General features: G+C 36.2%; 1 protein-coding gene across 1 annotated transcript in view; it reads right to left on the bottom strand.

Moving 5' to 3' along the window:
- myo3b (myosin IIIB) overlaps positions 1-16,410 on the bottom strand; it is a 78,950-nt gene that overhangs the window by 22,521 nt on the left and 40,019 nt on the right. Inside the window, exons 22-27 of the mRNA XM_047155982.2 lie at positions 13,712-13,791; positions 11,688-11,708; positions 9,814-9,891; positions 8,590-8,795; positions 1,647-1,758; positions 1,056-1,218 (exon numbers count right to left, since the gene is read on the bottom strand). Of these exons, the coding sequence (XP_047011938.2) occupies positions 1,056-1,218; positions 1,647-1,758; positions 8,590-8,795; positions 9,814-9,891; positions 11,688-11,708; positions 13,712-13,791 (660 nt within the window). The remainder of the gene's footprint in view (positions 1-1,055; positions 1,219-1,646; positions 1,759-8,589; positions 8,796-9,813; positions 9,892-11,687; positions 11,709-13,711; positions 13,792-16,410) is intronic.

The raw sequence follows: 16,410 nt of genomic DNA, 5'->3' as shown, positions 1-16,410 counted from the left end.
GCCACCATAAAAAGGACATTTGAAACATGAAAGAAACTTTGGAAGACAGTCACTTTGCTAATACTGAAGCCTGCCATTCCATACTGTCGAGTAGAAAAGCTGCTCTAACCAGCGAGTGTATTTGCAGATGTATTTGTGTAATCTTCATTAATCTAACTACCATGGCAAGGATTCAGCACAGATACTTAGATTTCGTATGGGTCACTTAGTAATGAGGGAGAAAAAAAAGACAAAATGTGGAATCACAGATTGTTAGTCTCTGGTTAAAAAAAGTTTATAGAATATAGAGTAGATGTTTACTTGGCTAACCACAGTCCAGTTGTGGACCCATCAAAGTATTTCAGCAGATCAAATGTAGCACTTAAACAACAAAACAAAACTGGCAGAAGTTCAGTGACTAAACATGATCCATCATGGCTTCTGTAACAGATCCTCCGCTACAACCAATCACATGGTTTTATATAAATTATTCAGCTGACGGCAGCTCATTGGACCAGAGATTAGCTACAGGGCTAGAGACATTGCATCAGAAAGGTAAGAATTTTCAAAGAATTTCATAGATCTTTCATTTTATTTACCCTATGTGGTCTGATTAGTGAACTGACAACATGGCTCATTAAACAAGAACTGAAAGCAGAATGATTAAAGATGAATGGAGTGAGAAGTATGTCTTTATTCTCCTCGCATCAAATTCGAAACTGATGCCATATATGTTGACTGAAAAAGAACTACACATACACAAAAACATAACCATTTCAAATTGTTTTATTTATAGCTATAAATGAATCATTAATTGTTAAGTAGTAAAAGCTTATTACAGATGCAGAATTTTAAAAGAAAAGTAATTTTATGTAACTGGACCTTTACAAATATTAATTGAATAACCCTGATATGAAGCAATGGAAGAATAATGGACAGCACAATGCACAATCGCACAGAAAACGGACTGATCACTATTCTCAGGTGAAAAACTTGAAAGCACTTTCTCAGTGTCTATTAATCTAAGAAGAAAGTAGAATCCAGAGCTCCTGTCATGCCCTATAGTTGTGCTGTACCTGACTGGATGATGATTGCCCCATGATTGCGTTTCTCTTTCTCCTTGTGGTATCTCCTCGCCCCCAGCCATCCTTTAGTGTAGGCCTGGATTACCACCACCCGAGCCATCACCTCTCTCAACAACAAATTCAGTTGCTCCACGTGGTAGTACTTCAGAAACACCTGTCACACACACACACACACACACACACACACACACACATTCATACGCAGAGGGTACCCTCACCTCTCAAAAACACACACAATGTTTGCAATCAAGGGGCTTATAGGGGAAAAGCACTCTTTGAACTTCTTGTTTTTTTTTCTTTCTTTTTTTTTCTTCCAAAGCTGCAGATGCCAACCATCTGGTCAATTAGAGTCATAGATAACAACCCCTCTCTGCTTAGGGATTTAACTCTTCAGAGAGAAAGAGCGAGAAAATGAAAGAGGCTGAGAATGAAAGATGGAGCAAGAGAATCAAAGAGCGGAGTTTGTTTTGTATGCAACGGATGGGGTGGGAAAAAACAGACCTATGTTGTGTAGAACAGGTATTTCATCACCCTATTGCCCAGCTGATTTAGTCAAGAGTGTGCAGTGAATGATGACTGTACCTTGGTCCTGCCAAGAACCCAGTTGTCCAGCTTGGCTTTCTGTAAAATAATGACAGCATTTTCCTTACTGCTTTCTGGTATCTGATGGGCCCGGAAAGCCAGGTAGTAGTACCTGAGGCAAGAAGAAAACATTATTAATCATGTCATAAGAATCAGTGCATGTAATCATGTAACTATACACTGAGTAGTCAGATTCATAGGAGCAAAGTATTGACATTTCAGTATTGACATTTCAACAGCAACACTGATTTAAAATACTCAACAGAGACTCACAGACCACTTTATTAGGAACACCAGTACACCTGTCTTTGAAAATCAGACAGGCTGATCAGAGTATTTCAGAAACGGCTGATCTTCTGGGCTTTTCATACACAACAGGCTCTATAGTTTATATACAGTGGTACAAAATAAATAAATAAATACCTACATACAATGAGCTACAGTTCTGCAGATTAAAAAAAATAAAAAAATACTCCTGCTGATGAGAGAGCAAAATGACCAGTCTGGTTTAAGCTGACAGGAAGGCGACAGTCACCAAATAACCACTCTTTAAAACTGTGGTGCTAACCAAGAACAAGAATCTGAGGCTACATTTGGCAAAAGTTCATAGAAACTTGACAGTTGAAGAATGTAAACAGACCAGGTGATGTTTTTGAAACTGGATGTGTCCAGTTTTGGTGAGGGCAACACACACAGGGCATACAAGATTGCCTTTCTTTTTTTTCAATTTTTTTTTTTTTTACATTTTATTTCCAAAATACCAGTGATTTTTAATGTTTTTTATTTCAACTCACTACTCTCATATGGTATTTCTGGGTTTCCAATATCAAATAAATTTTTCAAATGATTTTTTAAATGTTAATTAGATAATTTGAATCAAGCCTAAATATTCATTTTGGAAAGGTCACTTGAATGTTGTTTCACTTTTGGTTTAAAAGATGGCTTAGTTGTGGGATAACAGATTCTCTGCATTAAATAAGAACAGTTGTGTATACATTCAGCTATGGAATATAATATAGTATATATCCATTGTTTGTAGCTTTAGAAAGTTGTTTGACTAGTAAACATGAAATCTGAAAAACTTTAACCCTTGGTTTGGTGTATTCACTGTTGTCATGCACTTGAAAGCAGCATTAGCAGCAGCTTGACCTCAGGCTCATTGTTCGCACACATCAAGGCTCATGAAGGGCCAGGTTGATACTGGGTGTTCTTTGCAGAGGAAGATAACAACTATTGGGTTTCCAGAAGAAATATATCGCTTTGATACACCAGTACCCACTGCCTTTCATACCTGTAATCTCTTTGATGATGGATACAAAGAGGACATTTCCATGACTTCAGAGAAGGCTTTGATAAAGTCATACAAATTTAAGCTAGCTTGTAGTGGAGTTACATATCAGGGTCTGTTCATCCTTGAGTTGGTTGGAGAATTATGAAATCCACTAAACACGGATGTGATGGTCACAAACCATAGCATGGGCAGTCATGAAATACTGAGAGTCCTGGGGAAAACTAAATAACCAGGACAGTCCTCTGATCTGAAAGATAACAAGAAAGAGGAGGAACGCCTGGAGTTTGTTGTGTCCCTTTTGGAGGAGTGCTAAACTGTGTGAGATGCTAATGTAGATGACCTACATGTAAATTTTCATTTCGAGCTGAGAAAAAAAAAAAGAGAGAGAGAGAGAGAGAGAGAGAGAGAGAGAGAGAGAGAGAGAGAGAGAGAGAGAGAGAGAGAGAGAAGGAAATAGTGGGAGTAAAAGTAAAGAATGTGTTCCATTTGAAAAGTTTTGTTATTTATTTATTTATTTATTTAATTCTTCAAAGTATTTCATCTATGTTAATTAAAGGAACTGATACCACAGCTCTGCTGAATTCTCTAATCGGATTGGTCAGAAAGTAGTGATTAATTAGAGAAGCGTATTATATAGTTTTGTTATAGAATTAAGTGTTGATTCTATAACAGCAGCTCTGATAGTAGCAAATCAAATCACAAGTTTATTTCAAATACATTATCTTTCCAATAACAGCTAATTCACGGGGACTTTGCAGGTGCTCAACATAATCCAAGGCTTATAACATACAGAATTTAACAACGAATATATTCATAATCATTTATATGGGGACAGTTGTTTTATAAATAAATTTATTAATATAAAAGGATTCAAAGGTTTTATTTGTCCCATACACTGTTAGACAGGGTACAATGCATAGTGAAATGCAGAGTAGGACACCAGGACTGTGCAAATAAGCAAGAGTAAAAAGTAATAAAAGTAATTAAATAAGATGTACATAGACATAAGGTAGCGAACAAGTAAAATATAGAACTGTAAAGGAATGTAATAATTAAGGAATATTAGAAATATGATGATGCAGTAACATTGGGAGAGGGGTAATACCCTGCCTTGTGATAATAGTAGTGTTGAAGTGATGTGCAATGATCCTAGTGCATAATAGAGGAAATGAAATGTATGTATAGGAGGCGGGCAGACAGTCTAAAGAGCAGGTGCACTAAAGTGGCATGTGCAAAGTAATGGGAGTGTAGTTAGTGGGTGTTCAGGATCCTAACAGCCAGTGGATCAGTGTATGTCATGTAACTGCAGAGGTGTATGCCTGACCTTAGCAGTCTGAACAGTCAATGCTTGGGGTTTAATTAAATTTTTTAAATTAATTAAATTAATATAAAAACATCTAAATTTGATAAAAGAAAACAAGAAATCTGTGACCCCTTTAAGAAGAGTTACAGTCTTTGTACAGTATCTAGGCATCTCTGTAGATGAACTGAGCTAAGGTCCTGTATGGATCTAGGGTCCTGAGTGCTGCTGCTCACAAACTTTAGTTAGTTATTTTACAGGTGGCACGATCACTCACGGCATTTAAAATTTAAGCCTCATCGTCATCTCTTCACAAGTCTGATCTGTGTCAGTCACTTACTTCGAAGGAAAAATAATTGCTGATTAATTCAATCAGTTCTGTTGACTAAATGTGTTATTATTGTCTTTTTATTGAATTATTTAAATATTTTTGGCTGTTATCTGTACAGAGTGCTGCTCTTTGTTTTAATGGTGTTGCGAAAACACAGGAGCATCACAGACTATTTGAGAGCTGGTATCTGATTACAAACTGAATTGATTAGGCTTATATCCATTTAGCTACAGCAGACAGCTATATAACAATTTGATCAATGCCTTACGCTCACACAAGGTTTTGGACATCTTTATGCAAACTGATTGCATTTACCACTGAATATGTTTAAATGGCTCCTTACCTAACATGATCTTTGCAGGCAAAATTTAAATACATCAAGACAGGACTAGAAAGCCTACATAAAACATTTCACATCATTTTGGTAAAATATATAGTGCCCTCCACTAATATTGGCACCTTTGGTAAATATGAGCAAAGGCGGCTGTGAAAAATTGTCTTTATTGTTTAACCTTTTGTTCAAAGAATTCACAAAAAAACTCTGCTCTCATGCAAACAAAGCACAGGTTTAGAATATTTTATATATATATATATATATATATATATATATATATATATATATATATATATATATATATATATATATATATATATATATATATATATATATATATATATATATATATATATACACACTTTGTTAAATAAAGGTGTGCAACAATTATTGTCACCCCTGTGAATTCATATCAGAAAACACAGTGGGGATAATAAGTATTGAACATGTCAACATTGGTTTTCAGTAAATATATTTCCAATCAGGTTATTCACATGATATTTTCACCAGACATTAGTATTAACTCAAGAAATCTGGAAATATAAAGAATTAACAACATTAAAGTCCATAAAGTAAAAAAGTTAAACACACTAAGAAAAAGCAGTTCTCCAAGGCAAGGTAAGGAACCAGCTGAAATCTGTAAGTAATTAGAAAGTAATTATACACCCTACCTGTGTAATTAATATCAGCTGGGTTAGTAAATTGATGGTTTTTAAAAAGGCTTTTCTTTACCAAGGTGTCACACAAGAAGCATCTCATGATGGGTAAAAGCAAAGAGCTCTCCCAAGACCTTCACAAACTTATTGTTGAAAAACATATTGATGGAATCAGATAGACATTTTTCAAAACTTCTGAATCCTCCAGTAAGTACCATTGGGGCCATTATCCGCAAGTGGAAGCAATGTCACTCGGCCACGCACAGGAGCGCCTCGCAAGATTTCTAATCAGGGAGTCAGAAGAATAGTCAGGAGTAGCCCAAGAGCCAAGGACTAATCAGAAGGAGCTCCAGAAACACTTGGAGACAGCAGGTACCATCATCACAGAGAAAACAATAGGCAATGCATTCCACTGCTCAAGCTCACCCCACGAGACTTCATTACTAAAGAAAAGGCATGTCGAAGCTTAAAGTTTGCTACAACTCATTTGGACAAGCCTATGAAATAGGCTCTGGAAAGTGTAGTCTGGAAAGTGTAGTCTGGTCAGATGAGAGCAAATTTAACTTTTGGCTGTCATACTACACACCATGTTTGGAGAAGAAATGGCATTGCACTTCACCTTTAAAACACTATACCAACAGTAAAGTTTGGAGGTGGTGTGGGGCTGGGTGTGACATCATGGAGTGGGGCTGTTTTTCCATCACATGGTACTGACAGACTTCATATAATTGAAGGATCGATGAATGGAGCCCTTTACCGGGTGGGTAAAACTGGGTAAAAGAAGTGGGTGGACCTTCCAGCAGGACAACGATGCAAAGCATACAGCAAATGATCTACTCAATTTGTTTCAGAGAAAAAAGTCAAGGTGTTAGAATGGCCCAGTCAGTCACCTGACTTGAATCCAATTGAACAAGATTTAAAGACTATGTTTAGAGCAGGGATGTCCAACCGGAAAGGGCCAGTGTGGGTGCAGGTTTTTATTCCAACCAAGCAGAAGCCACACCTGAGTCTATTGAAAGCCAAGATCAACTGATTAAACAGATGGAATCAGGTGTGGATCCTGCTTGGTTGGAAAGAAAAACTGCACCCACACCGGCCCTTTGCAGATAAGATTGGACACCCCTGGTATAGAAGAATGGGCCAAAATCACATCCAAATACTGTGGCCAATTAATTTCTTCATACAGGAAGCGTCTTGAATCTGCCATTACAATCAAAGGCTTCTCCACTAAGTATAAATAAATTTCAGCGTGTTCAATACTTTTATCTCGTGTCATTCTTCTTTATTACACATAACTTCATTAATGGACTTTAATGTTTGGATTTCTTTGTATTTGTGGATTTCTTGAGTTAATTCCAAAGACTGGTGAAAAGTTTATCTGAATGGTCTCATTGGAAACATATTTAATGAAAAAAATGTTGATGCATTCAATACTTATTTCCCCCACTGTATTGTCTCAACACACTGGGGAAGAGGGTGGCTCGAGTGGCCAAAAAAATCTCCAAGGATCACAGCTGGAGAATTGCAGAAGTTAGTTGTGTCTTGTGGTCAGAAAGTCTCCAAAACTACAATCCGAAGACACCTACATCACCACAAGTTGTTTGGAAGAATTTCAAGAAAAAGCCTCTACTCTCATACAAAAACAAACTCAAGCGTCTTCAGTTTGCCAGACACTACTGGAACTTCACATGGGATTGGGTTCTATGGTCAGATGAAACCAAAATAGATCTTTTTGTCAATAAACACCAGAGGTGGTTTTGGCACACATAGAGAGGTAGCCAGATGGAAAAGTACCTCATGTCCACGGTTAAATATGGTGGTGGCTCTTTAATGTTTTGGGGCTGTTTTCTGCCAGAGGACCTGGACATTTTGTTAGGATACATTGCATCATGGACTATCAAATATCAATGGATATTAAATGAAAACCTGACTACCTCTGCCAGAAAGCTTAAAATGGGTCGTGGTTGGATCTTCCAGCAGGATAATGATCCAAACATACATCAAAATCAACACAAAAATGGTTTACTGCCCACAAAATCAATGTCCTGCCATGGCTGTCCCAGTCCCCTGTCTTGATACCCACAGAAAACCTGTGGGGTGAACTGAAGAGGAGAGTGCACAAGCATGGACCTAACAATTTGAAGGATCTGGAGAGATTTTGTATGGAGTAATGATCTCAGATCCCTTGCTATGTATTCTCCAACCTCATCAGCCATTATAGGAAAAGACTCAGAGCTGTTATCTTGGCAAAGGGAGGTAGCACAAAGTATTGACAAAAAGGGTGCCAATAATTGTTGCACATTTATATTTAACAAATATTTATTTTTTGGATAAACTTGTGTTTATCCAAAAATTATCCAAATACAATTGCTTTGTTTGCAATTGTTTGAGAGCAGAGTATTTTTTTTTTTTTTTTTTAAACAAAAGATGAAAGGGTTAAACCATCAAGACAATTTTGCACAGCCTTCTTTGCTCACATTTACCAAAGGTGCCAATATTTCTGGAGAGCACTGTATTTATATTCTCTTATAACAGTATAAAGTATACTGTATAGTATACTTTAGTATATTACTAAAGTATATTACTGGCACATTTTATTGGCAAATTTTGTCAAAAACTAAAATTCTGTCATTTTTGGCTGTTTTTCAGAAATTACTCATGGCAACATCTAATGGGTTTCCCCAAACTGTCACAAAACTACTATTTCAGTGGTAAAATAAATTCCTGTAAAGTCCTACAAGTTCAACAAACTGCACTTATTTATCTGAAGATGCACAGCTGGACTTGCCAATAAATCAGATACCAGAAATCTTCCTTTACATCTATTTCCTTTCTGCCCTCATTTAATAGCTACTTTCCTCTGAATCTTCTCATCCTTCGCTCAGGGAGTACAGAGTTTTCCCATTAATAACTACACGTTACTGAATCTGTCCCACTTATTCTGCCTAATTAACAAGCCATGTTTCGTGTGATAGGGCTTGTTGTACAAGAGCCCCTGAGTGGCCGTAACAGCAGCTCTGAGCTCTCCTACCTGTTAACAAAGTCATCAAAGGTGATGCGGTGAGAGAAGCCCTGGCGTCGGATATTGACGGTCTCCAAAATGCCTGTGTATCGTAGCTGTGCCATCACACGCTCTTGACAGAAGCGCAGAGCCTGGCGATCATCATTGGGTTTAATGCAGCGCACAAAGTGAGGTGTGCCCATTACCATCTTAGACAGCAGATCCATCAGAGAATACTAGAGAAAAACACAAATACACATTACACAATAAAAATGGCTAACAAACATGGTCTATTAAACTAATATTGGCAAAAGCTATTATCACAAAGCACTTATAATTATCCCTTTAATTGTTTCTTCAATTCAATAAAATTTTATTTGTATACAGCTTTTAACAATGGACATTGTCACAAAGCACTTTACAGAAATATATCAATTCCAGTTATAAATTAAAAATAATAAATTTATCCCCAATGGGCAAGCCAGATGTGAGAGTGGCAAGAAAAAACTCCCTGAGATAATATGAGGAAGAATCCTTGAGAGGAACTGAAAAGAAATTCTCTTATATCATGTACTCTCTTATATTATGAACTGTATTAAGACACCTTGGATACGGGGAATACTGGGTTATATTTTCTGTTTGTGTGTCTCTGTGCTATCAAATACCTATGAGGAATGTATATATTTAATTACCTCTTTGAATAAGCTGATCAACTGCTATCCTTGATTATAGCTATATCCTTGAAATACACATGTATTTCCGTGTCAACATGACACAGGACTTGTTTTGTATTATGACTATATGCTGTGTGTTTTGTTTAAATCTGTCTGACACCTGGACCAGGAGAAACCGTCCACGCACTGCTTCTCATCAATGTGTATAAATACTTCTGTTTTGAATGAATAAACCAGAAGTCTCTGTGAATATTCACATGTGTAAGTGTGTGTGTTCATTCGGACTCTACAGGCCTGAACTCTGCGGTAAACCACACTTTCTAGCTCATAGCAGCACAGAACTAAAAGTTAATAGAAGTAATGGTAGAACAGGCTGATAGGGCTGGCGGAGGTCTGGAAGACGTAGTCTGAGATTTGGAGATTCCTGAGATATTCTCATATATGGAACTCTAACAGGAACAGACTATTTGTTCAAATTTATAATCTAAATTGTCAATGTAGGCAATTTCTCGTAAAATCCTTATAGTGCTAAGACACCAATGTGGGACACCAAATGAAGCCTGATTTTCTGGACACTCACACGGAAGTAGGAAGCTACAGTCTGTCTTCTCATGTTAGTGGTCTCCTCTGGGTGTCTCATCATTTCCATGGTATCCACCTAAAACACACACCTCAGTTTTAGTCCATCCAAAGAACCTCACAAATAGTAAATCTGTGACTTGCTCAAAGTTAGGAATGAATAAATGAGTCCTAACCAAAAAACAAAAACAAAAACTGCACAGATGGAAACAACTGAGGCTGATTAAATGCATGGGAATGGGAACAGCATGTATTGCAAAATCCACACAGGTCCAGTTTTATTATTCTGTATATTGATGTGTTTAACACATGGTTAATTCTCTCTCCTCTCTGGGATTGTAAATGCACTATAATGGAGTAATATGATCCAATAAAATAGGATAACAATAATATCAACTTAATTGTCTTTGGCTGGCAAGAAAATAAACACTTAAAATCAAAATCGTGAGGACGTGAGGAGTGTGTGCATACTGGTGACATTAATACTTCAGGGTGCTTTTATTTTTTTATTATAATAAACCTCCTCATGTCAAACCAACTTCTGCTTCTCAACAGTGTTTTAACAAGAATACAATATGATCTTAACAGCTATCTCCTCTCCTGGACTCATCAAATTTAACGATGTGATAAATATTTTATAGAACATCTATGCAGCAAAGTGAATATCTTAATACTTCATTTCATCTGAGCAAAGGAGAAAGGTATGCCCAGAATTTTATTTCACTGGCCCTACATTCTGCAATTGGAGGTTTTGACAGTTGACTTTGTCCAAGATGTCTCTGAGAGAAACAGGTGAATGTGACTACTTTAACAAGGTCTCCCTCTCTTCATCTGTCCCACTTTTGGCATTCCTTGTAACTTGCTGAAGTTTCATATTCGCCATTTTAACGGTTTGTAAAATTACTACAGTATTCATTAAGCACTTTTTTTTTTTTTTTTTTTAAAAATCCCAGGGCAGAAATTATTATTTGATATGTAAGGAATAAAATACAGTGGGGTGTGTCCATGAAGTGGATTATTTTCCAGTAACAGCATATACCAAAGTGTTTTAATCCTATTAAACCACAGCAATTTGATAAACGATTTCAAGTTTTAAATTCATTAAAGAATGGCATCACACCATTTAACCATTCATAGTTACATTTAATGTTGAGGAACATTCTAGAGACATGTTAGTTCCTGTTGTCACTTACAGTACATTATAGCTATAAACAGTTTGTCTCTCACCAGACTATTTTTTCTCTCTCAAAGTAATCAAAACAAAACACATAGCTTGTCATGTTACAGAGAAACCAGAAAGTCCCTTTGTCCTTTGTTCAGAACTTCCATGTGTTGGAAAACCTACTGACTGTTACAACCTGACACTCCTTCCATAAATGTTAAGTTTTCTGTAAGAATACATTTATATCAAATCATTTTTAAAAAAAATTTTTTTTTTTAATTTTTATTTATTTTTCTTTAATAAATAACATGATTTTTGTATTTGTGTATTCAGTCCCTGTAAATGAGCTGTTAAAGAAATTATAATGTATTCTAATGAGCATATTAATACAAACCAATCATAGAGCTGTTCTGCTACAGAAAATGAATCAACACCACCTGACGAATCAGATTCAAGAATTTACTTTGACAGTATTGTGTTATAAAGCAAAATTTTACAGCAAGTGTTGAGCCACTTGCACTAAATTGGATATGATTTCAATCAATGCTGCAATTTAAAAGAATACCAGAGACCTAAATCAGCAATAAGTAAACCTCAATCTATTATTTAAAAAAAAAAAAAAAAAAAAAAAAAAAAAAAAAAAAAAAAAAAGAAAGAAACCAACACCCAGTGATGGTAAATTCAGAAAGCTCTGGAAGGTTTAACAATCTTACCTTTCTCCGAGATCTAGGAGACTGAGAGTAGAGAGGGTCATTCGGAAACAGAGATGTAGAAAGAACAGATAAAGATTTAAACAGATAAAGAGTTCAAGTAAGTAAGTATTCATGCACATAGACCAGATACTGAGGGGTTGAGAATGATATTAACAATAAGGAGATATTAGGTGTGTCCAAAATACAAGGCAGCTGTCTATGTCTATGCTTTCTCATCAGTATAAGGAGTATAAGGCAGTATTTTAAAGCTATGAACGTATCTGTAAGGAAACAGATTGAGACAAGCTTCAAAGACACAAAACGTCACTATGTTGGGAGGTTAGTAACACATTCTAAGAGTCACTAATCCAAAAAGTCTGTTACGGATATAAAAGTATGCTGGAAAAATATAATGAATATTCTGTGAATACACCCACTATTTCTTGCTTGAACTTAACCATTAAGTAAAAAACACATGAGGGCAGTGGTCCTCTCACACGAGGGCAGTGGTGACTTGGCGGTTAAGGCTCTGGGTTACTGATCAGAAGGTTGGGGGTTGAAGCGCCAGCACTGCCAAGCTGCTGCTGCTGGGCCCTTGAGAAAGGCCCTTAACCCTCTCTGCTCCAGGGATGCTGTATCATGGCTGACACTGCACTCTGACCCCAGCTTTCTGACATGCTGGGGTATGCGAAGAAAAGAATTTCACTGTGCACATGTATATGTGATCAATAAAGACTCACTATCATTATTATTTAATATTAATTACATTATTATAATTATTATTATTATTATTATTATTATTATTATTATTATTATTATTATTAATATTATTATTATTATTATTAATTAATATTATTATTACTCATTATACCAGTGTTTTATGCTTCCTGACATTGAATACAAACTTAGAAGGCAACAATTTTTTTTTATTTTGGAAACACCCAATATGTTAGAAATAATATGTGATCACAGTCATAACTGTTATTGAATCATAAAGGAAAATGATAGGAGACCAAGGTAGAAGAATGTGTAGACTTAAAATTGGTAAAATTGGTATAATATACAGAGTAGACCATTTCAATAGAACATTACAGGACATGGACAATGAACAAATGGCAGTTTATCCCTAAAAGTATCATAAATCATGCTTATACTACAGTACTATAGAATTTTCATATCAAATTAGTCAGAAAGTGTACATTTTCTATCAAGTTTCGCTAAAGAGCACCAGTTCAGTGCTCTCCTTCTAATAAGAAGGCTGTGAAAAAATGGTCTTTATTGTTTAAACTTTTGATATTTTGTTAAAAAAAAAAAAAAAAGTACAAAAATACTCTGCTCTCATGGATATCCAATAATTGCAAACAAAACACATGTTTATCAAAAAATAGCTTTGTTAAATAGGTGTGTGCCAGAATTTCTTGCACCCTTTTAGTCAATACTTTGTGCTACCTCCCTTTCTCAAGATAACAGCTCTGAGTCTTGTCCTATAATGCCTGATAAGGTTGGAGAATACATGGCAAGGGATCTGAAACCATTCCTCCATACAGAATCTCTCCAGATCCTTCAAATTTCGAGGTCCACACTGGCGGCCTCTCCTCTTCAGTTCACCCCACAGGTTTTCTATGGGTTTCAAGACAGGGGACTGGGATAGCCATGGCAGGGTTAATTTTTTACACTACATAGGACAAAGGACTTCCAGTTTATCAGTTATCTAACAAGCTGCATTTTGTCTTAACTTCAAGATAGAGGGAAAAGAGAGGCTGGTGAGGGAATGGCTGTTTATAGGGAAATAATGGTCTTTCCACATATTAAATTAACTACAAACAGACAAAAACATGAGAAATTGTTTTTTAAAATAATTTTTTTTAAAAAGCAATGTTGGCAAATCATTGTGATACAAGAGGGAAAAATTATTTCACGATGTGCGGTTATAGGAAAATATTACTTGTATTACATGATTCCATCATTAATTATTTTATGTCCCAATATGTTTTATTCGTTACATGTCACATGATGAAAGGTGTATGTGGTGTGTTTGTACGTACCTTGCTACGTCCTGTGTGGAGCTGAGGAGGCAGAGACCGGGAGGCTGCAGTGACTCTGGCTCTGGAGGTGGCCAGGTTACCTGGAAAACAACCACCTCATTACAGACCCGAGTATGAGCTTTCTATAGCAACTTTTCCATTATGTGTATCTTTTATGGACATACAGTGTGCAGCATGATAAAAGTCAATCTTATTCACAACTTAAAACATAAATCTTTATACAGTAGTGGTGTAACACAATGCCATTATTGGTTTCTGTATAGTGTGCAAAATATTAATATCTGTTTTCATAGTTGGATTTAAACCAGAAGTGCGCATGGTTTATACCAGAAGATTATATTTCTGTAACGTGAACCATATCACTATGTTCTAGGAACAGTGGAAAACAAAAACAAGGCTGCTAGAAAAAAAGTCAACTTTCATTCACAAATGAAAACAGTAACATTTTGCAAAACAGAATTTTATTCAGCCTCTGAACCAGATGCCCTGTGGATCTTTCTACCTAATGTGACTAATGTGATTAAACAAGCTAACTGCTTAAAAGCTACAATGTTACTCTCAACTCAAATTCCAATTGACAAAAAATATCCACCTAATAATATTTTATTAGTTTTACTTCAGTTTGGGGATTTGTTTCATTCCAGAAAGATCAGTAAAGGTAACTGGAAACACTATTAAAATCTTCTAGAAGGCAGGGGTGCAGTTCTTCTGCGAGTCTTTGTGCAGTTTTTGAGATGCAGTTGGGCTGGGAGTTTTTATTAGCAACTTCCTACAAGCTTTTTGTGTCCAAACTGTTCAAGATACATTAAAGGAAAAAAAGAGATTTTTGTCCTTTGTGATCTAAACATATTGTAAAACCTTTTGGTAAACTTTCTAAAAAAAACAAACAAACAAACCCCAAAACAAACTAAACTCAGAAGTGTTCATATCTGTATTCAAATTTGTTTAGAATGCGTTATCTGTTCAATCTGAATACTATATTTATATTTGTTTACATCTCTACATATAGTAGCAATGACTTAAAAGAACATTTAGACACACAGATCTACACTGCTGAAGGTTAAACCTCTTAAAATAGTATAGTGGAAAATGGTTTAGACACAAAACACAACAGTAGAGAAAACTTCACAGCAAAGCATCCTCATTTTTCTCTCCGTCTATCACACGCTTGCGTGCGTGCACGCACACACACAGTTCTACAGGATATGCAGTCCCACTGTAGCACATGCACGGCAGTCTGTGCGTTTCAAAACTTTCTGCACAAGATGTCCAAATGTTTTCTCTGGCTGAGTCTTCAGAGGCTAAACTCTGATTAATGGTACTGAAAGCAGCCTTTGAAGCAGGATTGGTGACATCAAAGTGCTAATCCATGGGTGGCAGGAGTTTTATAATGAGTGGGAAGCATTTTAACACATTTCAAAGGCTCGACTGCATGAATAAACAATAGCAGCACAGATGTGCCACACACCTTTAGAAAAATACCCACCGCAGAAACGGAAAGCAGCTTTAACCCAGCAAATGTGCATGTGTCTCGTGTGCATGCGTACAGTCAAGGAGGAATCTGGGACTAGAAAACTACTGCACTGCTGTGGTTTCTAGTTTGCACTCAGCAGATGTCATTTAAACGAGATGTTTGTCAGTCTTTCATAATATTCCGATTCCTCAGCTTCCTTCTTTTATAGTGTACCTGCTCTCTCTTCACTCTCACGAACATCATGGTATTTCTGTGTTTGTGGGAATGTTGATCATCCATAGCTTTACTGATCATTCTGAACAAGGGCATTATGTTTTCAAATTGTCCACAACCAGAATGAGCGTGAATTATCCTGTATTAACAACCACTGCATGTCGCATCTAATTGGAGCACAGGAATTCATCAATGTTGGCCAGCAGGCTTAGAGGACAAAGTCAACTGAAGCATCCCCAACTCGGTCACATCCCCACCTTGGTCACATCCCAACAGACATGAGTAATAGACTGGATAAAGAATATTGACTGTGTGAGTATTTTGAGCTAATTATCCTGTGTAGTATAAATGTTATATTGTCACTTTAAGAAATAACACTCAGTAAGTAAGAAGACAAAGGAATAGTGCTATAGCGAACACTGAACACTAAGCTGAATCTCTGCATCGACCTGTTAGTAAAAGCTTTATTATTCTATTTACAACGTTTTGAGAGAGGAATTCATTACATGTACATTATCCAAAGCTCCAAGAGTGATGCATCACTTAGTGCTATATTAAATAGAGAGTGGAAGAAAAGTGTGAGGTTATTATACTTATTATACAACCCAATTCCAAAAAAGTTGGGACGCTGGATAAAATGTAAATAAAAACAGAATGCAATGATTTGCAAATCTCATAAACCCACATGTTATTCACAATAGGACACAGAAAACATCAAATGTTTAAACTGAGGAAATGTACCATTTTAAGGAAAAAAAAAAAAAAAAAAAAAAAAAAGGTATTTGAATTTGATGGCCACAACATGTCTCAAAATGTTGGGACGGGGCAACAAAAGGCTGGAAAAGTAAGTGTTACTAAAAAGAAACAGCTGGAGGAACACTTTGCACCTAATTAGGTTAATTGGAAACAGGTCAGTAACATGATTGGGTATAAAAAAGAGTATCTTAGAGAGGCAGAGTCTCTCAAAAGTAAAGATGGGATGGAATCTGGATGGAAGCATATGTTGCTCTAT

This window comes from Ictalurus punctatus, chromosome 6, assembly GCF_001660625.3.
Source record: "Ictalurus punctatus breed USDA103 chromosome 6, Coco_2.0, whole genome shotgun sequence".
Taxonomy (NCBI): Eukaryota; Metazoa; Chordata; class Actinopteri; order Siluriformes; family Ictaluridae; genus Ictalurus; species Ictalurus punctatus.
Note: the sequence above shows the minus strand (reverse complement) of the source record. Positions and strands in the feature narration are given on the sequence as shown.